The 24,551-nt window shown below is 34.0% G+C and overlaps 2 protein-coding genes and 1 long non-coding RNA gene across 4 annotated transcripts; 1 reads left to right on the top strand and 2 right to left on the bottom strand.

The window, feature by feature from the left end:
• The first annotated feature begins 463 nt into the window (after window positions 1-463).
• On the top strand, window positions 464-1,009 carry LOC130798178 (uncharacterized). Its single transcript, XM_057661067.1, has 2 exons — window positions 464-543; window positions 625-1,009. The coding sequence occupies exons 1-2, from the start codon at window positions 464-466 to the stop codon at window positions 1,007-1,009; spliced, it is 465 nt and encodes a 154-aa protein (XP_057517050.1).
• A 4,002-nt stretch (window positions 1,010-5,011) lies between these two features.
• Window positions 5,012-13,905, bottom strand: LOC130797918 (E3 ubiquitin-protein ligase SIS3). 2 transcript variants are annotated; one of them, XM_057660706.1, is made up of 10 exons: window positions 13,498-13,905; window positions 13,374-13,412; window positions 13,076-13,142; window positions 12,888-12,961; window positions 11,765-11,903; window positions 11,594-11,686; window positions 11,402-11,470; window positions 10,194-10,313; window positions 5,953-6,066; window positions 5,012-5,764 (listed from the first exon to the last, which is right to left on the bottom strand). In XM_057660706.1, the coding sequence occupies exons 1-10, from the start codon at window positions 13,524-13,526 to the stop codon at window positions 5,357-5,359; spliced, it is 1,152 nt and encodes a 383-aa protein (XP_057516689.1). In that variant the 5' UTR covers window positions 13,527-13,905; the 3' UTR covers window positions 5,012-5,356. The 2 variants fall into 2 exon arrangements, with proteins under 2 accessions (XP_057516689.1, XP_057516690.1); XM_057660707.1 differs by lacking the exon at window positions 13,374-13,412 and having other exon boundaries at window positions 13,076-13,167; window positions 13,498-13,692.
• Window positions 13,906-20,249: 6,344 nt separating this feature from the next.
• Window positions 20,250-22,822, bottom strand: LOC130798612 (uncharacterized). The gene is made up of 3 exons (XR_009039079.1): window positions 22,703-22,822; window positions 22,473-22,554; window positions 20,250-20,409 (listed from the first exon to the last, which is right to left on the bottom strand). It is a non-coding gene; the product is annotated as an uncharacterized LOC130798612 (long non-coding RNA).
• Between the last annotated feature and the right edge of the window lie 1,729 nt (window positions 22,823-24,551).

The raw sequence follows: 24,551 nt of genomic DNA, 5'->3' as shown, positions 1-24,551 counted from the left end.
AAGCCGTGGCCGAGTCGCGGGTTTTGTGCGACTCACACCTTTAATTTTTTAAAATTTTTTTTAAAATATTATTTTTATTATTATTATTTTATTATTATTATTATTGTTATTATTATTATTATTATTATTATTATTATTATTATTATTATAACAATAATAATAATAATAATAATAATAATAATAATAATAATAATAATAATAATAATAATAATTATAATAATTACAATAAAAAAATATTTAAAAATAAATAAATAAATAAATAATAATAATAATAATAATAATAATAATAATAATAATAATAATAATAATAATAATAATAATAATAATAGTTCTAGGGTCTATCATCAGCTCCAATCAAGGGGCGTTCGTGGAAGGACGCAACATTCTACATAATATCCTTCTTTGTCAGGATGTGGTGAAACATTATGGAAGGAAAAATTGAATGCCTAGCTGCCTCCTCAAAATGGATCTCCGCAAGGCATACGACACCCTGAACTGGGACTTCCTTAAAGACATGATGATCGCTCTTAACTTCCCACCCCGGTTTGTCAAGAGAATCATGACGTCCGTTACCTCCACCCAATACTCCCTGATCTTAATGGTGACCCTCTAGAAACCTTCAAGGTTAAACGCGGAGTTCGACAAGGAGATCCTATGTCCCCTCTGCTCTTTGTCATTGACACGGAATACTTATCTAGGATCCAAAGTAGCGGGAGAAGCGGAGGAGTTCAATTTCCTCCCTAGATGCTCCAAAATAAAACTTAACCATCTTATTTTTGCGGATGACTTTATGCTGTTCTGTAAAGGGAATATACAATCCATCAAGATCCTCATCAAAGGCGTGGAAACATTCTCCTCAAGCTCTGGTCTCAAAGCCAACAACAATAAATCAGCCATATACCTCGCTGGAGTCAGTGATAGTGTCAGATCGCATGCTGCTAGTACGCTCTACTTTGCCTTCGAGTCCCTTCCAGTTAAATACTTAGGCATGGCGCTCATTTCCAAGTGATATACTGCAGCTGACTGCGATTACCTAGTAGAGAAATTGACAAATCGGATTCGCTCTTGGTTCGCAAGGAATCTCTCTTACACAGCCAGACTCCAGCTAGTCAACTCGGTCCTCATGAGCATCACTAACTACTGGAGCCAAACTGTTATCCTCTCCAAGCGCGTCCTGAACCAGATTCACACGGCTTGTAGGTCCTATTTTTGGCATGACGAAACAAAAAGTAAATCTCCAGGTAATGTAAGCTGAGAGAAAATCTACAGACCCAAACAACAGAGAGGTTTAGGCACCTGAAACCTGTAGCATTGGAACCTAGCTGCTGTAGGTAAAATTACTTGGCACATAAGTTCCAAACAAAATTCTCTCTGGGTTAAATGGTTACACGAAGTGTATATGAAAGGAGGCCGCTGGGAACTTTTCAACGCCCCTATCACCGCAAGTTGGGTGATCAAAAAACTTTGTCGGGTAAAGGAAAAATTGGACAACTAGATGAAATCCCCTAGCTATTCCATTGAAGTCGTATACAAAGAATTATTGGGTACAACGGATAAAGTACGCTGGGCAGACACAGTTTGGGAAAGAGCTGTCATTCCTAGAAGCCGCTTCGTGGTGTGGCTCGCCTACCATGGAAGACTCAAAACAAAACAAAGACTCAAGAGAGTAGGGGTGGTAGAGGAAGATCGTTGCCCCATATGCGATCTCCATATCGAAACGACTGAGCACCTCTTCTTTAATTGCGACTTCAACCGTCAATGTGTGAAAGCACTTAAACAATGGCTGGGTGTTAACTGGAGCATCAAGAACATGAATGACTTACTTCACAAACGCCGCATACCTAGACCACAGTGGAGACTCATAGTCGTTATCTTCTACAACCTCAACTATATTATCTGGAAGTGAGAAATGAAGCTGTTTGGCAGAAGAAGGTTGCCACAATTCAGTGGCTAGCTGAAACAATCAAAACAGACTCCAAGATCAGATTCAACTCCCTAACCCTCAAGGAGTCCACTTCCCTTTGGTTGAGGAACTTGTAACCTTTGACTACCGCTGTGTACGCTTGTAGCTTTTCTTGGATGGTGTCCTAGCAGCCTCTGTTTTTTTTTTTTTTTTGCTTTTGTTCAGCTGGTTCAGCCAAATCATTTTGTATCGTCGTATGTGGCTTTTTGAGATAACCTGGCCTCTCCTTTGCACGTGAAGAGTGAGGAGGGGAAACCCTTCCTATAAGGTGGGTCTCTTCACACTGATGCATCTGTTAAGGAGAGCTCTAATTATCTGGGTTTCCTTACCCTGCTGTAATTATTTATTTAGTGTTAATAGAAAATCGTTTGACAATAATAATAATAATAATAATAATAATAATAATAATAATAAAATTAATATTTTAAAATAATAATAATAATAATAATAATAATAATAATAATAATATTTTAAAAAAATAAAAAAAAATAAAATTAAAAGAGTGAGTCGCGCGCGACCCAGCCATGGCTAAGTCGCACAAAACCCGCGACTCGACCGCGGCTCAGTCGCACGTTTTGTGCAAGTGAGCCGCGGTCGAGTCGCGGGTTTTGTGTGACTGAACCGCGGCTGAGTCGCGGGTTTATTTTTTTTTAAATATTATTTTTATATTATTATTATTATTATTATTATTTATTTATTTATTTATTTATTATTATTGTTATTATTATTATTATTATTATTATTATTATTATTATTATTAATAATTATTATTATTATTATTATTATAGTCCAGGGGCAATATCGACAATTCATTAAAATAGGAGTGGCGATAAAATGATAAAGGTGGCGATGTTTAAGGATTGTGTAAAGTTAAAGAAGCATCACCACCTTTATTTCATTTTACAGCTAGTCTTTTTAGACACCGTCTTTTTAAGAGACATATTTTAAATCCAGTTCATTAAAGACTAATGTCTATTTATCGTATTCTTAATGCGTACTTATATTATTCTTAATGCTTATTTACCGTATATTTTATGTCTACTTTCAATATCTCAAATGTCTACTTACATCATTCTTAATGCCTACTTATAATATTTTAAAAATATATAATGAGTCAGCCCAATTAGAGATAGTTAGAGACCGTCTCTCACAAGAATTTGTGTTCATTTTATTTGTATTTGTTAGGTCATACTCATATACTTGATCCGTTCCGATTTACTCGCAACATCTGAAATACTTGCACTATGCACTTATTTCTCTTAATTTATGATTAATTTTTTATCTATAAATTAAAACATAGTCAAGTGGGATCTTGTTTGATTAGTTTCGATGCAAAGATTATTAATAATAATTTTTTCTAATTTTTTTACTATACATAATTATAAATATTGAGGATTAAATAATACATTGGACCATATAAAAAAGCAAATGTGTGGCAAGTATTTTAAAACTATTTACTGTTCACCATTGAGTTTTATAATCAAGCTTGTCTTTGACAAATCACAAGGAGAATAACTTTTTTTAATGAAATTCACAAAGGAGATTATTATTTGACCTTGACTACATTATCATTATACAATATCCGTTCAGACTTGAAGTAACACAAGATTCTACTTGATTTGTTTTGATATTAATTTATATGCAATCAATTTAAGTCGAAAACTTATTATTAACTTGAATTAAAATCCATAAATACTTATACTTGTCCAATTTGATGATCTACAAAATATTCTAAAACATACACCATATTAAAGTAATTCGGATTTTTACCACCTTACTCTAATATAATATAACCAAAACTTCTACCCAACTCATCAAATCAACCTAAAACATAATGACCCAACCTAAAGTTATTTCTAACTCAAAAAAAATGAGTAGTTCAAAATTCGACAAAACTTAATTTTAACTCGTTGAAAAATTAAAATGTATATAAAAAGTATTCAAACTGAACTTGACTTGAATTAAATATAAGATGAACCAAAACCAAATCAATGAACCTAAATTACAACAACTTAGAATAATCATAAATCTTGACTTTTGAGTCACAACTCACAAGAGCTATAGCTAAGAATAAAATAAACCTATTTATGAATGTAAGTAGAGGTGTTCAACTCGGGATCGAATCAAACCAAAATCTTAACGGGTTGAAAACAGTAGTGAAAAAGTTTGATCTGGGACAATTGCGTCACGATATTTACGAGCTAGCATCATACATTGTTGACCTTCTAGGTTGAACAAACGAATTCAAAAGTATACTTATTCCATTGTTCAATTATACGTAAAATTTAGCTTTTGTGAACACGAAATAAAAACACTAAAGAAAATATTTAATCGTGTAATATAAAGCCGATCCATTAAAATTACTCTTCCCTTCCTTCCTTTCTCTTCCCTTTCCTCCTAAGGGGCCGCTTAAGGGGTAAAAAAGTCAAACTAGTGAAATAAAGGTAAATGGAGGTGCAAATAAAGTAATTGAAATACTTGTGAAAAATGTAGAATGAAAATAAACTAAAAAAGATGAATAAAAAAGGATGATAATTTTCCTCATTTGGAGGAAAATATTCCCTCATCCTCTTCTAGGGGTAAATTTATACTCCCAATATGAGGGAAAAAATAATTGTTTTATCCATTTTCATTACCTTCTAACCAATTCTTCCACCTCTTTAACAATCAAATTCCTTTAAACTTCTCTCTAATTAACTTTATTTTCCTTCATTTACTTTTATTTACCCCTTAAATATCACACTCAATTCAAGCGAACCTAAACAAACAAAAATTACTTCCCTTTTATTTCTCTTTCCTTTCTTTCCCTCCCCTCCGTTCCTCTTCCCCTTCCTTTTTTTCTCTCTAAAGTTGTTATCCAAACATAATGCTAGTGTCAAATTGTGAGGAAGACTAAGGTCACAAACTTATGTTAAATTTGAGGAATACAAGATTTGCTCAAAATACAACCATCTGGAAAGTTGAACACATGTAGTAACTCTTAATCCTCCTCTATACTCTATCTCCTAGAGGGCAGGAGCACACATCTGAAGGACTCGAGGACAAATCTTGAGCAAAGTGAATGGGGCATAAGGGATTACAATCAAATTGCAATCAAGAGAACCAATGTCATTACAGACATTCTTTTCGCTGAATACCTTTCAGTTATGAGTTGTTCAAGAAAAATAAACCTAGTTAGCAAATGCTATGTACACTTCATTTCATTTTATAATTTGATTTTATCTAGACAAATATTAGTGCCTCTTTTGCGCTTGCAAACTTCTCAGCCTAAAGAAAGCTCTTATATATCGCCAATAGACCCAGACATCGCTCTAAGAGGCTGTTAATTTTTCATTTCATCTCTATTAGATCTGAGTATAAGCATTTTGCAGTTAGGTAAAATGCCAAAAATTCTTAGTGAGGAAGGGCTGAAGAAGGTGCAACATCATGCTCGACAGGATAGGGTGAGGGGTTCACACGAGCAGGACCCGAAATTGTAAGCAACCCCCCATTTTCAGCAACTTCCAAGGCATTATCTGGTTCATTACCAGGTCCTGCATTCTCAGTTCGAACAGGGCGCAGCAAACCATGTAATCTCAACCGATAACTTTGGCTAGGCGTTTGGGCTCTGACATATTGAGTGGTGGTCACCATGGTAGATGAATGTCGTTCCAGTTCTGAGTCAGTACGGAGATTGGATAAGGCACTGAGGTCAAGATTGGGGAAAACGGAGCAGCGACACCGGGGACATTTAACATTAAGTCGGAGCCATTGATCTATGCACTCAACATGAAAGTTGTGAGCACAAGGTAAGCCACGAACCTGACAATCATCAGGAATTGGGATTAGGTAATTTAGGTCAATACTAATAACAATAAATCAAGCTTGGAATACACATTTGTCAAACGTTCAAATAAATGTTGCTCACCATTGTAACATTATTAGATAAAACAAGGTGCTGTAACAAAAACATTTTTTATTTTCTTTTCCACAAATATTTATATGTTTACCTCGTTTCCAACCCGGAACTCCTCCAAGCAGATAGGGCATTCACTGCAGTCAGTAGGAACAGCCTTCAGCCGGAACTTTGGCAGTTCCTGGATAAGAGCTTCCACTGCTTCTCTCTGTATGAATAGCAATTATATCAAATTATTAGAAAGAAAAATCAATGCTTCATTAAGGAACCATATGCCTGGAATTTGAAAATCATTCCAACTGTTATCCCCCTGTACTGATTGGTCTTGTACACACTCAGCACATTTTCTCTATAAACAATAAAGAGATAGACGGCAAGGAAGGCCGCCCAATGCCCATATACAAATTGAGAAAAGAACAAAAGTCTAAACTTTGCAGCCAGCACATAATAGAAGAGAGAAATAGAACAGACCAGAAAAATGTGACATGCAGAGAGAGAAACCATTCACCACAAGAACTCAAGAAGAGAAAAGGAACGGCAAACCTAAAAAATCAGATAAAGGAAGAGAAAAGGAGCCGCGACCCTAAAATATCTAACATTGAACTTTGATGCTAACTTCTAAAAGGTCACCGGAAACCAGATTGCCCTCACCGGCAATTCAAGTCGCATTTACGAACAGTTCTGGTACGGACGTTTCCAACCGAAGACTAGAGTAGCGATCCGCATTTCGCGTTTCGTGCTTCGATGTTGAACTACTATCATTATGCAATAATACACCTCTAGCTATTATACTTCTACTATATGAGATAACTTAAAGTGGATAATTAATTAATAGTAAATTATTTTGCTTGATTAAAATTATAAATAACTATAGTTTAATTAGAGTTAATGGGTATTAATGAAATTTTGACATGAAGATGTTAGAAAAACTTTTCTACAATTTAGAATGTTAAAAGAATTTTTCTATAACCTTTTTTCAAAAAACAATTTTCCAACTTGGAAGGTTAAATATCACGCACACGTTACGTAACGGTCAACGCAACATTTTGACTGTGAAAATTCATGCGCCATGATGTAACAAGATTTAACATCGCGTCAACTCTCAAACACGTTAGGAACGATCGTTGCATAACGCAACGGACGACTATTTATTCCAATACTGTGGTTCTTGATATGATGGAATTGACACCTTTGTTCAAGATATTTATCTTTCAGAGTTTAACATTATTTACAGACTATTACTTGGGCATGGCTAGTGCAATAAAAAATTTATCATCATCTCTACCTCCCTGTCTACCTTGTTCACTAGCTATGTTCCAGTATGCAACTCAAGCATATATTCTTGTTGTGTTGTAACTAGAGATCATATAAGATTTCTTATCACTTAACTGAATGTAAAGAGCTGAGTAAGTTTTACACTCCATTTCATATTTGAATGAGAGAGACAAAAAAAACCCTCAAGATCACAACAATGTTCTCAAAGGCCACATCCCAATGAGATAACATTATAACACCAAAACCAATGTCGTCAAGGGTACATACAACATTGTTTGGTGTGCATCAGGATTGTACAAGACCTTTCTTTCACATTAGTACCAAAACTAATAGAACTCATTTGATATATTGTTGATTCTGCCAATACATACACAAGATATATTAGACATACACAATGACAAGTGTCAACACAAACCCTCATGAGAGATTAAAATTGAAACTTGGCTTTAAAAAAGTGCGCCTCATGGCGACCAGAAGCACACCTTAGAGACTCCAGGCGCAGCGCAATACAAGAGGCGAGGGAGAGGCTTGTGCTTTGTGCGTCTCCTATGAGTCCTGCATGTTGCCTTTTGTTTTTGCTTTTTCTAAGTTTTATGTACTAAAATACTTTTGCTTAACTTAATGGATTACCCTTAAAAGAAAGAGTTGTTTATTTGAATTTAGAAGAGAAAAAAGCCCCTTTCTTGCCTTAGCCAAAGTAGATGAAGAAAGCAGCAAAGATAGCAGCAGGAGCATGTTCATCTCTTTCACATGTGTGCCGCCATTCTTGATAAGGTATTCTCCGTCTTCCCTTTTATTCTTCATTATATTTTCTCTGTATTCTTCTATTTCTTTCTGATTTCGTCCGTTTCTCTTCTTTTAGATTTCTTTCTTTTCTCTCATTTTTTTTATTTTATTTTATAATGCTTGGATTTCTTTTTTCTTTTTTCCTTCTCTACTTTTTTTCTTTTTATAATTCTACTCCTATCTTTTAATACAATGATTCATTTTATCTCTAATTTGTTTACAATTAGTCAAAAGAAAGATTAAAATATGGTGTATTTGATGTGTGATTTGATTTAATTATTTGTTATGATGGTCGAGTTTTAGCATATAGTTTTTTTTTGTGCTATCATGTGTCATGGAACGGCCCAAGCCCACAATCAAGTATACATATGCTAGGAGGAAGAAGCATTGAAAACAGAATTCAGTTATACATTGCATTTAGCTCTTATACAAAAAGATTCTGTTTGGTATATTTGAAGAGCTGTACACCTTCTAGAATATTGTACTTCCTATATATTCTAGGAGGGGTTAGATTAGGAGTATGCTTGTAGTACCATTTGGTGTAGTACCTTGGGAGTTACTGAGCCACTCAAAGAGCTCAGGAGAGTACCCTGCTGTCTAGTATCATAATACAAGCATTCCAATCTTTCCTTAATCTCTTCTTCTTTCTTCTCTTTCCTTACTGCTTTCTTTTCTTTCTAATATTCTGATTGCATATTCTGGTTCTTGAGTACAACATCATGTCATTTTGTTTGTGCTTGTCTTGACATCAATGTACAATGATTTACAACTTGAACAATGATTTCATCACCACAACATCTTCATGCCTTTTGGATTTTGCAACAGAATTTTGTCAACTTAGAACTATATTATCGTACGACTTTATGTGTTAAAATAGCGTTCATATAACTTGTATGTTGTAATAATATGAATTTTATGTTGTTTTAAGTAATAAATATGTTTTAAAATTGATTTTGGAGCCTTTATAAGAAAAATTTTGCACCACGCACACGAAAAGCCAACGCCTTTGTGTTGCACCTCTAAAAAAAGAGGTTTCGCGCCTCGGTGCGCCTAGCCCCTCTTAAAACTAAGAATTCAAACCAATTACAAATAACAACTGCAAAATACAAGGATTAATGTGAATCAAAAGTAATTAATGTCCAATGTTCACCATAAATGAGCCCAATGTAAGTACAACGAAAGGAAAAAAAAAAAAAAAAACTCTTATAACACTTAAAAGATAAGAGGAGTTTTTGATTTTTCTTTAGAACTTGTTCAGGCTGAATTTGAGAGACTTTGTATATCTTTTATAAGGATTCTTATGAGGTGCAGAAAAATTGAAAACTTTTTAGGTAAGTATAAGGTTCAAGGACTATAGTGAATGGAATATTAATTCCTCCAAAGACCTCATCAAAACTAACAGAAGTTTTCAATAGATAGCACCACTATGGTGAATGGAACATTCGTTGAGAGTGGCTCTCAGACTATGTCTTTGGGAGTAGTCGGTGAAAACAACAAATGCATTATCAATTTACTAGTAGCAACTTTACAAAATTGATAGGCTAGGTGAATCATGTGATCTCATTCGTAGAAAGACTTAGGTCAACTATGAGATATAAATACTCTCGACGTCACCAAGCTTATTCTAATGAAGTATCGAGTTTTCCACAAAATGGGCAAAATGTTAACTTTATATAAATGCCCTACTTAACATTAAATAGAAGGTTGCCACGTCAGAGGACAATAGACGTCTCTACTCATAAAAGCGATCACAAGAAAAATCTAACAACACACATTACTGTCAAAGTAGACATTCCTCAGTAATTTAGGGTTTCCACTGGTCCAAGTCAATCATAAGATATAATACTCTCGTATTCAACCTCCGAGCCTATCTAACAAAGTGCCGTTTAGATTATCAGAGTTGTCTTATTGCAAGAAAGGTTAGATAGAAAAGACAAGCTTCTTAAAAACAATCTCCCTAACAATCACCCTAATACTAACCAAGCCAGTGCTAGTCAATGAATCCGGTACTTGGGAACAACAATAAAGTTCACATTATCCAAACAGAATACACCCTCACTAAAAGTTTATTTAGAATCGTTCATTTAAAATCATCAAGGTAGTCAAATCCCAGAATACGGAACGCAAAACTTTTATGTTGTATTCCAGTATCCATCCTTTATAGACAACTTTAACCTCCAGCTATTTTGATGATTAGGTGTGTTCCCAACTAACATAACATACTTGTAATTATATCCAATCCAAAACCTATAAAAAATGAGCAATGGCTGCTACCTGTGCTGCAGTCAAGTAAAGCCCAGGATGGTATGCAGCAGCATCCTGGCCCATGCCTCTCATCTCTTGCCCAACAGCTTCAAATGCCCAATCTGGTACACGAATCATGTCGACCAATACCTGACAAATAAGATACAAATTTTAAGCCTGCCAAACGGAAAAGATTAACACGACAAAAGCCAATAAAACATGACATGTTTGCAACATAATGCAAAAACTATAACAATCACATTCGATTTCAAAATAAAGCCCTATAGTAGCTAATTGTATGTGTTAATTTCAAAGCACCATCATAAAAAAATAATCACAGGTCAAGCACATATCTTAAATACACTTTTCTGTAGGCAAATTAAACTTTAAAAGTCTTGTTATAAACCAATATTATGATGTAGCTACATTTAAATTGACCAATTCCCTTACACAATGGGGGTGTTTGGAATTTGGATATAGCTTTTACAGTAATTGCTAGCCTTTTGGCCAGGAAAAATGCTTAATAAATGATCTATATTCATAGACCTATACTTTCTTATAGTATAAGTAGAGAATTACAAATGATATCACCTTTATTTATTTGTTAAAATTAACTTCTGTTTCAATGCAGCATGAACCCTAGAAATCATTAGCACAAACTATCTTGTTTTATTCAAAAAGTTAATTTCCATTAGCATTAATAGGTTCTGATCAATGAAAACCAGTCTCGAATCCCAATTAGAAATGCACATATAACTAGTTTAAAAAATATCAATCCTATTCAAGTAAATATCAATGGGGAAAAAATTGTAAATATCATAAAGGGGAAATATTTAATGTAACATTAATTTTCATCAAAGTATAAGTAGGGATACATCTAGAAATAGCTGAAGAGTTCTTGATAACTCATGCGAAGTAAAACAAGGAAAAATGATTTCTTTTCTTTCAACAAAAATTCCTTCTCAGTTTTAAGATCTTACTCTCCCGGCAACAAGGGGAGTGTTTCTACCCAACATCATTCTCAGCAATGGCGTAAGCTTAAGCATATTTTTTTTATTAGAACTAGAGATTTTTCAAAGTCATTCTTTTCCTCATTTGGGGATGACACCTCATTAATGTCATCAACAGGCAAATTGTGACTTCAAATTATCAAGAAACCCACCTTTACCATTCACTTTACATGAGAAAACATAATACATGTATTTACTTTGGAGATAATAATACACAGAGAAAATTACCCTATACTCTGATATTGGAACTCCCCCTTGTTGAGCTCGTAGCATCTGAATTTGCCTTCGTGTTAACCACTGAAAAGAGAAAAGCAGAATGGTATGAAAACAAAAAAGAACCAACAGGTTTAAGAAAGTTCCTCTTAAGGAAAATATATAACAAAATTCAAAACAATAAAGAGACTGAAGATGGAGGCAAACCTTCCCAACACAAAAGAAAGCAATGCAACAAAGTCCTGAATAACTAAACATCAACCAAATCAGGAAACCCCATTTTTGACCTTCTTCAGGCAACTGCTCACACAAGACCACAAGTTAGACTGGTTCATAGTTCGCCAGAGAATGAGAAGAAAAGCTGATAAGGTAACCTACACAACCCTTGGCTTTGGTGAACCACAAGGTGCCAATCACAGTCCATGCCCAAAGAAACGGATACAACACCAGAGAGAGGAATGAGAGAACTGCTACTCTACCACAAAAGCGAGCATACCTCTGCTGCCAGCCAAAGTCCCTAGAATATTTAATCAGCCAAAGTCAAGCTACATGATAATCATCAACACATAGTAACAAAATTATGCAACTGGGGAAAGGGGGAGGGACTAAATTGAAGGCTCCACATATCAAGATAATTCAGTATTCCAATCAGTATTTGATAAATATGGGAAAATGAGAAGCAAATTTAGCATACAACTACAGTATCATGATTTATATACAAGTGCACATTATAGTATATGCATCGTAAGGACAAGGTCCATTTGAGTTAGATACTCTTATATTCAAAATCATTCTTAAAACCAGGTGAAATAGATGGCAAGGAAGACACATTCTGATATATGTCTACCAAAGATTAAACAAAATAGAAAGGAATTGCTCCCAAAATCAATTTAGGCCATAACAGTAAACACCAATACCATAAGACAGAATAAAACTCATAAGTAAACTCACATCACGCCGTACCTACAACCATACCATATTTCTCATTCATGGGTCTCATGTGGAAGCATTGACCAACCCTCTTCTGCCAGCCAGCCACCCACCCCCAAACACAAAAAACTTTTCCTTCCAAAAAAATATCAATTACAAAAGGAGCTAACATGAAGATAGCAAGCCACAATGTTTCATCTTTTCCCGCAAGTACTCTTTAAACAATCTAATAGTAAACAAAAGGAATCCTTCTTTCCAAAGAATATCTCTAGCAAAGGAACAATCTCAAAAATTATTTCCTTAGAAAACAACCCTTGAGAAACTTTATAGAATGTCTGGAACCATCTTGTAAACAACTAAACAAAAGAACAAATGCAGATTTTACATTTAAGAGCATTTACTTTTTACAGATCATAATAAAGCATCAAACCGCAATAGAACGGTCCAAGTACTCCAAGTTACAGTAAAGATATAGTCTCAATAAGCCAATTGTAAGCATCCAGGATTATTAGAAAGTATTCTATTTGCAATTTACTAATGTAAATAGATAGATTAGAAGGGGAAAGCTTACAATCCCATTCCGGCTGCAAGCCCATTGTCCAAAAACATTAAAAGCCGGAATACAAAAACAGTGGTGTAGTCAACCTGCCCAAAAAAGATACCAAAACATATTGTTGTCAATTATAAGAAACTAATAGAAACAAAAAGATAAAGATAGCCGAAATAACTAGAAATTCCATGAAAGGAGTAAAGAATTACCACAATCCAAATGTGCAAAGGATAAGTACAAAGATGGTAGCGATTCCAGTTGATGGCCACTATAATTCTACGATCAAACTGATCAAGGAACACTGGTTGACAAATTCAACATCCAAAATTTCACTGTTTTAACATTTCAAAGGCTGAATTGATGCAACGATCAAGTGATGTAGGAGTAACTAAAAGACGGTTCATTCAGAAAAAAGCTAAACAACAAATTCAATTACAGCAGAATTTATGAAATAGAATAGTCCAAAAAAGCAAATAGAACAATAAACGATAAATGCAGAAAGGATACACACTAGTTGCGAGCATGGACAAGAAAAATCCATCATACCTAAATGGGAAAACGAAAATCATAAAAATTACAAAAAAATAAAAAAAAATAATATAGAAATTGAAAAGGGGGAAAGAGTAAGAACCATTTGAAATCGACGCCTCGGATAGACATGGAAAGGGGAAGTTAGAAACCCTAAAATGAAGATATATAGAGGGGAAAACTGAAAGACATTTATGCAGAAATGAAAACGCTAAGTTTAGTAGAAAAAGTGCAGAGCGAATCTGAGAGAGAGGAGATTGGATTGTGATTTGTGATGAGTGAGTTGTGATGTGATATGGAAGCGTTCACGCCAAAGTGCTTGAATTTTGGGAAAGTTAGAGAGAGAAGAATTGTGTGAGCAGAGAAAAGAGGAGGGAAGGACTATGACTCTATGAGAGGAGGTTGAACAGATGGCCAACCCTCAACCCTCGACCCTCAGGGAGCCGTGAGTTACACCTTTATTGTTGGTGTCTTGGTAGATGGACATTTTTCAATTTTATTTTCATTTGATAAAATCTTCCATCACTAAGCTAACTAATAATTTTTAACCGCCTCTCTCTTTTTCTTTCTCCTCACTTTAAAAAAATTCTAATCTCTATTGTTAATTTAGAGATATTATCAACCTTTTAGTTGATGATAAGTCCCTAAATTTATCTGTTTTAAGCTTTTTTAATATAATTAGAATAAATAGTTATCCTCTCCCTACAAGAAAGTTGTTCTACCCATTCATTGGATTGATTCTACCCATATATTGGGTTTTGATTTCTCTCTTCGTGAGAGTTTGGAGTTATGAAGTTTGGTTTGTAATTGATTTGTTATAAAGCTTAATGCGATAATACAGTAGACACCAAAATTGCCATCAACTATATCAAATTTAATTTTAACTCAAGACTACAACAGATCGAAAGACCCCCTCGTAGAAGGTTGTGTCAAACAACGATGTGGAAGAGGATATTCAGAATTGTCAGATCTCATATATAATGATCGTAGTTTTATTAATTTTGAATTATCTTTGGTTAAAGTTGTTATGTAGTTGCTAATTTTTATGTCTGATGTAGATATCGTATGACTTTGAATAATGAATCAGATATTATTCAAAAAAAAAAGCTAACTAATAATTTTTAATTATAATAATCTCGAGCATTTTCTTTGCTAAATTTAGCTTTACAATTAATAAATATTATCGTTTTAAGTTAAATAAATCACAATAAAATTCAATCGCATTATAACTTTATTTTTATCTAATTCAAATTTAATTAAATAAATACTAAAATGTGAGAAGTCATAATTGGAAAAAAAAACTAAATATATTCTCTCAAACTTTCATTGCCATTATTATAAAACTTGTATCAAATTGTTCATTATTAATAGTTTTCCATATTCATCACTAGTAACTTTCGATTTATTAAGTTTTAATGTTTTGATAAGTTGAGATAAATCAAAGCTCCAATTTCATGTAAAGAACAAGGGAAACATAAATAAATGAAAATGATTGCTAAAAATAGTCATATTACAACGTATCTTCAATATATCCTTTCAAAAAAAATATCTTCAATATATAAAAACATCATCGAAAATATTATACATGCAATGGATTTTTTTTTTTTTTTTGAGATATCAATAATTAAGATTACGAAGAGCTATAGCATTATATGTAACACCTTCGAATTTCCTCCCGTCTTTCACGATTTTGGTTTCGAAAAAGGGGTTGGAACCTGAATTTCCAACCCCTTTTTCGAAACCAAAATCGTGAAGGACGGGAGTAAATTCGGATGAACATTATATCACCATCATATTTAATGTATTCCGCTCATATAGTAGTTATAATCATGGGCAAAGTCAAAATTTTGAATTAGGGGTCAAAGAGTCAATATACTAGCAAATTATTTACTATAGTAAAAATAATTAAACTATGAAAAATTTAAAATCATTGAGACTAAAATAAACTATAATTAGAGCAATAATTATATTCAACAAATGGAATTGAAGTTTTCCCTATAATTATGTCTTAAAAAAAAAACAATTATTTTTTACTCCATACATATATATATATATATATATATATATATATATATATATATATATATATATATATATATATATATATATATATATATATATATATATATATATATATATATATATATATATATATATATATATATAAGAAGTCTTTTAATATAATACGATTAAAATTGAGATAACAAAAAAATAAACTCACGCACTAAAAAAGATGAATGTAAAATCATCAAAGATAAAGTAATGAAATTATAACACAAATTTATTAGTTTATTAAAAAATGATATTTTAAATTATGATTTGATCCCATAACTTCAGGTTTAAATGTGTTACTCCAACTATTAAACTATAATAAATTTTGTTATACTTTTGCGAATATTTTCCCAGAATATTGCAAATTAAAAAATGAATTCCCACTTTGCTTGAAATGGGAAACTATTTCCCACATTACCGTCCACGTAGGATAGGTGTGAGAATTTTTTTTTTTTTTTTTTTAATATAACCGCTACATGAAATGACGATTTTGTTAGGGATCTGAAGTAAACCGCTAAATGAAATGGCGGTTTGTGAATTTTTAATTTTTTTTTTAAAAAAAATAAATAATATTGAGTAAACCGCCACTTGAAGTGGCGGTTTTGTAGCAGTACAAAACAGAATGTCGAACATTTGTTCACTTTATTCCATTTTCCTCTTTGCTTCTTGCTGCCGGTATTAGCTTAAAAAAAAAAATTTCTTCCCTCTCATTTACTTCAAATTTACAATTCCTCTCATTCAACTAAACTAATCAAATGCATTCCCATCTTCTCCTTGTGTACTAGTTCATTTTCATCCTCATTTAAGGTATGAATAAAACCCTAATTTTTTTTTCAATATGCAAATTGTTTTTTTGTTCATTATTGTTTTCAATTGAAGTTATAAATACATTGATTGTTTGTTACATTCTCTTGTTTTCATGATTTAAGCTTACATTTTACACATTTGTAGTTGAATTTTATGATTTGGTTTGTATGCATATAAAGTGTTTGATGAAATGCTTCAATGAAAGTTTATTACTTTGTAGGGTTAGTTTAATGGTTTTAGTATATATTCATGGAACTTTTAGCTTTTATATTTGAAATGAACCTTCTAATAAGTGTTCTAATACCTTAATATCACAAATTCTTATATTCAAATTTACACTTCCCTTACTCACAATCAACAATTAAATGTATGTGAAATCACATGAAAAACATGTTTGTATTTGCAGAATATGGATCATTATCCCGTTATAGTGTATTAGGGGTGGGGAAGTAAGTTATACTGGATCCGATGTTGGGTATAATGGAGGATTAAATACAGTGATGTTTATCCATCGTCAAAATACGACTTTTGAGGTGTTTGTTAGCAAAGTCTATGATGTAATTGGTTGTGATCGCAACTCTTTTATGTTAAAAATGGAGATGAAATACCTTGTGACTGGGAAAAATGTGTTAGTCCCGATTAAGAATGATGAAAGTATAAGTGCTATTGCTTATGCAGTATCATAAGCCCCTGGAACGGCAATGGAGGTTTATGTTGAATTGGTTGCAAATTTGGATAATGCGAGGGAAGTCATGACTAGCATGGAACTTCCAGAATCAGGTCCTAGTGTACGCCATGATACATTCACAGAAATGTTAAGTAACCCAAATTACGTTAATGAGCACTTGGATGAGTTTACCTTTCCAACTCATTCACGTGGCATTGGTGGTGGTGTAATGAACACCTTTTCCACGAGTCATTTGGGTAGGCTTAATGCGAACGAGGTTGACTCTTTAGATCAGGAGGATGAGCATATTGATTCTGATTCAGAAGAGGATGATGAAAGAAGAGAAGCTCTAGATGCAGCGATTAGAGATGGTGCTCCATCTCAAGATTGGCTTAGAATTGATGAGGTTGATCAAAGATTGATTGATGCATGGATGACCTGGAACGATGACAACTCCATGAATGAAAATGGAGACTTTAGGATAGGGCAAGAGTTTAGCTCCTTACACCACCTTAAAAAGAATGTTAAAGCATGGGCGATTTCTAACAATAGAAACTTCCGTGTAATTGAGTCGGAGCCTTCAAAGTACGTTATCCAGTGCACTAATGCGGAGGATATAGGTTGTGAATGGAGGATGCGAGCTGTTATGACCGCAACGGGATCATTTAAGATTGTGCGATATAAGGGTCATAATCATGATTGCTCAGCACATTACAGTGGCGATCATCCCCTCCTTACTTCTGAATTTATTGATGATCTTATCGTGGATATGATTAGAGTTGATCCAGCGTTCAAGGTGAAGTCAATCGTTAATTTTGTAAAAAATAAATACGGATTTGTTATAACATATAAGAGAGCTTGGTTGGCCAAAAATAAGGCTATAACAAAAGTATTTGGGGATTGGGATAAGTCTTTTGAGGAGCTTCCAAGGTACCTGCAGGCATTAATGCAATCTAATCCAGGAACAGTGGTGCAATGGAAAGTCCAACCGACAATGGATCCTACCAAAGTGATTTTTTAGCGAATTTTTTAGGCTTTTGGACCATCCATTAAGGGTTTTCTCCACTGTCGTCCTCTTATTTCTATAGATGGTACACATTTGTACGGGAAGCACAGAGGCACACTTATGATTGCTATGGCCATAGATGCAAATTCTCAGTTGTTCCCACTTGCCTTTGCCGTTGTGGAGGGAGAAAGCAACGACACATGGAGTTGGTTCTTAGACTGTATAAGGCATTATGTCACTAAGAGGGACAGCTTATGTGTTATATCTGATTGTCACAAGGGAATTTTGCATGCAATGAATAGAGTTGGTAACGGTTGGAAAGAGCCATTTACATTCCATCGGTTTTGTAAACGCCATCGAGCTTCGAACGTCCATAAGAAGTTCAAAAACATAGCAGTCAAAAACTTATTTGGAAAAGCTTCTGAACAGACAAAGATTCGGAAATATAATTTCTATATGAATCGCCTTAACGAGTTTAATGAGGACGCGTATAAGTACTTAGTGGATGGTTCTATTCCTGAGCGCCAATGGACTTTGATTCATGACGGTGGGCATCGATATGGAGTGAGAACTACAAACATGTCTGAAGCGTTCAATGGCGTGATGAAGGGGGCCAGGTCACTCCCAATCACTTCATTGGTTAGGATGACATTCTTCCGGGTTAACGAATACTTTGCCACAAGGAGGGATTTAGGGAGAAACAAATTAGACAATGGACATGTGGTTGCCAAGAAACCAACTGATACGATTGATAAGAATGCTGAAAAAGCACGCTTTCATGATGTTAGGATATATGACACAGTGCGTGGGATATTTGAGGTCACCACACATATGTACATCGGGCCACGAGATTTGGAGATCGCATTGTCCACTTATTTGCTTTGACATTGTCGAGCTACATCTCCCGGATCGTGTCATGCGTCAATTCGGTTTGGAGCAGGTTATTCCGCATGCCTGTTACACCCAACCTCAACTACATGCGATCGATCGAAGGACTGGGGACAAGAACTACGTCGTACGACATAGATCTCACGTAGATGCGTGGAATGACCGAGCATCTCGATTGGTTCGAGGAGATAACTTCACAGGTCATAGCTCTGGTATGTACATGAGTTGGTACAGGCGTATCTCCATATTACGCCTAACGAACACTACATTTACGCAGCCAGGATCACATTACCATCCGACATCTACGTTACTGGTACGTCTTCTTTCAACACTCATAACATATAGTAATACTTTAATGCCAGTCTTTTAACAATATAATGATAACATACAAGCTGAGCGCATCCGATCGGTGCTCATACAATGCAATGACACGATTCAAGAGGCGGCTACATCGCCAGTTGATGTGGGGTATCGGCTATGTTCTCAGACCCTAGGCTCCATTAACGCGTCATTGACCGATGCATTGAGTCAAGCGGGGTATGAGTACCTCATACCGACTCCACCCATCATTGGCGAGGTAGATGACACATTCCACACTCCTTCTCCACGGAGTTCAACCCATCGAGGTAGCTCTTCCGGAGGATCCAGTTCTCGGTCCACAAGAGGTCGCCAGCGTTCATCTACTCGAGGTCGGTCTTCCAGATCGCCATCGACATCCGGTACTATGTCGCCATTCGTTCCTCCAGCTTCCATCACCACTCCTCCTCCACATCCATCGCCTCTGCAAAGGATCATCACATATCAGCGTGCTAGTCAGCGACGAACTCCTGCTCTTAATGTCATTGCAGAGGTTGACGAGTTCACACCATCATCATCAACCGGTGCGCAAACCAAAGGGGCCGGGGTTTGTAGTTTAACAAACTTTGTATATTCTTATATGATTTGAACTTCTTGTATGACTTTTCATGATTGTAATATATCTTCGCATTATTTTCATAATTAATTTTTTCAAATAAAGCTGGTTCGTAATTGATTAATATGGAATATATGGTATTGGATTAGTTTAATGCGGGTTGCGCTAACTATTTAGGGGAAATGAAAGTAAAAAAAAAAATAAAATTGCAGGCCATAGACCAAACCGCCACATGAAGTGGCGGTTTTCCATGGACCAAACCGCCACATGAGATGGCGGTTTGCCTTGGACCAAACCGCCACTTCATGTGGCGGTTTAGTGCTTAAGGCAAACCGCCATCTCAAGTAGCGGTTTTTTCTGAAAAATTTTAAAAAAATAATTTTCCACGTGGACGGTATTGTGGGAAATACTTTCCCCTTTAATGCAAAGTGGAAATTATTTTTATTTTGGGCAATATAATGGGAAAAGATTCTATTTTTGCTCTCTTTAAACTTACATTATAATTAGTACAGGAGGGAAAGCTACAAATACAAAGTGTCGAATTTCAACAAGAGGGAACAAGCGTTCCCTGGCCCCATGTAGCTTTTCCCTTGGCTATAATCAAAGTTTAAAAAAAATGAAATATGACAAATTATGCCCATAAAAAAGGATGCATTTAAAGAGTCATTTAGCTCAAAAAGACCTGCAACAAAAAACAAAGTAAAATAAAATAATGTAAGATAAAAATTAAGACTAATTATATAACTAAAAATATCAAATCATACACAAACAAGTATCATATCAACCAAAATATCCAAAGTTAGCATGATTAATTGATATGTCAAGTTTGAAGACGAGATTATGTTATCTATGAAAAAGTGACAATTATTGGTTACTTTCATCTTTGATAAAGACATTCTTTCGTACACAACATAAAACATCTTTGTTTCATTCATTATCCAACGATTATTAGCCGGACGTTGCTATATGAATCAGAATATTAGGCTTTTAAAAAGGATTAAAATAGAAAGATAAGAGTAATATAAATGCAAATGCTTCGATAGACAAGTGGACATACTTTGAGGAATAAAATTCGAATTAAAGATATAAGAAAGGGTTTCAGAGTTGCAAATATTAAAGAAAAAATTAAAGAAAAATCGTTTAAGATGGTTAGGACATGTGCAAATTAGATGAAGTATTAGCGGACCGTTAAGAATGATAAAAAGTTGAAGCTCGAAAGACCCAAAATGACTTGGAGGACATAAGTGAAAAAAGGTATGAAATCTAAACTTACAGATTGTGATGGTAGAAAATTGGAATGAATGAAGAAGACGAATCCATGAAGAAGACAAATAAAATTGATATATTGATTTATATAGCCGACCGTAATTTTTTGTGATTAAATCTCTGACATTGTTTTTGTTGTATGATTCGATACTTCAATGAAAAGTATGTTCAATAAGTTTAGTAAATTATTTAGTAGAATGTTACACTACTATTTTAATAATAAAATTATTTATATTATACTTCTATATAATATGTTTCAATAGTTAATTTTTTTTAAATTAAAAAAGAGATTCTTGATGATTATTCACCATTAGTAATTGGAAAATACTATTTTAAAATAAAAAAGATATAGAATCTACACATTGATTTTTTTTTTTCAGAATATTGTTTGAATCGTATGCATTAAGATAAACGTACGGTCCCTAAAGAATATAATTTTACCCGAATTATCTGATTTTATCGAGAAAGATTACCTTTTTTACTCCAAGAGGTCGATAGTGAGATCTCAATCAACTTATTGGTATGGTATATCTCAATATTAAAAATAAACCAAGGATGTGTATTTGTTTATAAATTCTCATGATTGATGGGTATGCATGGGTTAGCCGACCAAAAGATACGGGCTGGTAAAATTAGCTTTCATATGTATGACTTAAAGGCCCATCTTTAAGTTTTCATTAATGGTGGTCAAGAAACACAAATAATAAATATATAAAGCAGTCTTACCGTGAGATACACCTCATATATATGTTAAATTGTTCGATTAATACAAGTTTAAAAGAAATCCAGAAATAAGCTTATTGTATTGAGGTCGTCTCAATAAAAGACGGTCTCTTACAAAAATAGTTGTATTCAATTTGCATTCCCCAAATTGAAAATATTTATATTTGAGCTTCAATGTGACACTTATCAAGTCTATTGAAATATTTAGTGTTAAATAAGACTTGAATCTGGACATAATGGTACTGATTATTAAATTGTTTAGCAAAGTAATCTCAGGTGGCTCTTCATAGTTAGGAATATATATATATATATATATATATATATATATATATATATATATATATATATATATATATATATATATATATATATATATATATATATATTGTATCGTTTGATTCTCATAAAGGCCCTAACCATACCTCGTAATAAAAAAATCCGCTTCTTAAATATTGTTACCCTTATTTATTGTATCGTTTTCTTTTTTTAATGAAATAACAAAAATGTCCTTAAATCTATTTTTTTTATAAAATAAAAGTTATTATTATTAAATCAAAAATTATTTATTATAATTAAACTAAATTAAAAAGTAGATATCAACTAGATAAAAACAGGAAAAAAATATTGAATAGAAAATTCAAAAATAGACCCTATCCCACACAAAATATGTGACTGTGCCTAATCGCACAATCGGGCGTTTTGTAAAATGTGACAATATAATAAAAAGTTGGCGATGAATAAATGAGCAAAAAAAACCTGCAAAATAAGCCCCGTCTGCGTAGCCGAAGAGTTCTGGGTGTGTGTGTTCCCCAGTGAAGAAGACTCTGCCAACTGGAGCCTATTACAGCATTTTAATAAAGCTAGTTAATTTAATAATAATTATTATAATTATAACAAAGCCAAAGGTACGTATAGTAGTAATAACTAATTAGGTTATAAAAATAATTAATTTGAGAAAAATGAAATAAGAGTAGGAGTTTACATACCCTAAGATTTTTATACTTCTTGTTCAGGCCAATTAGTGAAGGTACCCCTGTAAAATCTGTCGGAATACCATCTTGGAATCATAATATCAGTAGCTTCAGGAATATCTTCCCCAAATATTTTACGAAGAACTTCCATTGTATAGGAATAATATATTTTGTGAGTATAATATATTTTGGGAATAATATATTGTGTGAGAATATTTTTGGTTGTTATCTTTTATATCTTGTTTCCTAAAATTCTAGTTACCTAAGTTAAGGTAATTCTAAAGTTAGATTTGTATATATATTGGAGTTGTTTGATTAATAAAGGTAAAAGGCCATAAGTTTATACTAATTCTACATGGTATCACCTCCACCACCACCAAAAATAGGTAACGCTACAATTTTCGATAATCGTTTGAATGGTAAGCTTGATGATGCCGCGTAAATTATTGACACGACAACTACTCATCACGTAATCGGACACCAAAAACTTTGAGTGTCCAGTTGGGTTGCCTAATGGTGAAACAGTGTCAGCTTCGTTTGTTGGCTCTATTTGTTTGTCAGATAAAATCACCCTCACCGGGGTGCTCTATGTTCCTAATTTGCATTGTAATTTACTTTCAGTTTCACAACTTATTGATGACCTTCATTGTATTGTCCAATTTAATGCTTATATGTGCGCTATTCAGGACAAAACGAAGGATTTAATTGGAACGGGAGCTAGGAGGGACAGATGGTATTATTTCAGCAAATTGGATTCGGTGCATCATGTGAGTGCTATTGCTGCAAAGTTTGACTTGGAGTTGTGGCATCATCGTATGGGTCATCCTTCCAAGAAAGTCGTTAAGTTGCTTCCCACCGTAAGTAGCAAAGATTATTTAGATAAAGGATGTGAAGTGTGCATGCGTGCTAAGCATCCAAAAGATAGGTTTTCTTTGAGTGACAATAAAGCATCTAGAATTTTTGAAAAAATTCATTGTGATTTGTGGGGCCTGTATAGACATGTTTCGTCGTGCGGAGCTCGTAATTTTGTAACGATAGTTGATGACTATTCTAGAGCTGTTTGGATTAATTTGTTGAATAATAAAACGGAGGTCTTTCGTATGTTTTTGATGTTTGTTGCTATGGTAGAAAGACAATTTTCTCAAACCATAAAAATTGTGCAAAGTGATAATGGTACGGAGTTTAATTGTTTACATGATTTTTTTCATACTACTGGTATTATTTTCCAAACCTCATGCGTGGGTACTCCGCAACAAAACGGGAGGGTTGAGAGAAAGCATAAACATATTTTGTCAGTTGGGCGAGCTTTGAAATTCCAAGCCAAATTACCAATTTATTTTTGGGGTGAGTGTGTTCTTGCTACGGCTCACCTAATTAATCGAACTCCTACTCCATTGCTACAAAATAAAACTCCATTTGAAATCCTCTTTAATAAACCTCCTATGTTTGGTGCCATTCGCACTTTTGGGTGTTTATGTTTTGCACATAATCAGATTACTCATGGAGATAAGTTTGCGAGTCGGAGTCGAAAATGTGTCTTTGTGACTATCCGTTTGGGAAGAAAGGGTGGAGATTATATGACCTTGAATCCAAAGTTTTTTTTGTGCCTGGGGATGTCAAATTTATTGAGGATGTGTTCCCTTTTGCTACATCGAAGATGTTCATATTGAGTCTCATGGTTTTGAGTTGCCTTATGATATACATGATGATTTTGTGGAGTATGAGGAGTACATTGACAATGTGGTGCATGATGTGCACAATGATGATAGTGAGGATACGAGTAGTGTTGGTGACCCTGCTACTGCCTCCCCGCCGGATGAGGCCGCCTCTGCCCAACAGCATCAGTCCGAAGTTGCCACAGTGC

Source organism: Amaranthus tricolor, chromosome 13, assembly GCF_026212465.1.
Source record: "Amaranthus tricolor cultivar Red isolate AtriRed21 chromosome 13, ASM2621246v1, whole genome shotgun sequence".
Lineage (NCBI taxonomy): Eukaryota > Viridiplantae > Streptophyta > Magnoliopsida > Caryophyllales > Amaranthaceae > Amaranthus > Amaranthus tricolor.
The sequence above is the reverse complement of the archived record's forward strand: the minus strand, read 5'-3'. Positions and strand labels throughout refer to the sequence as shown.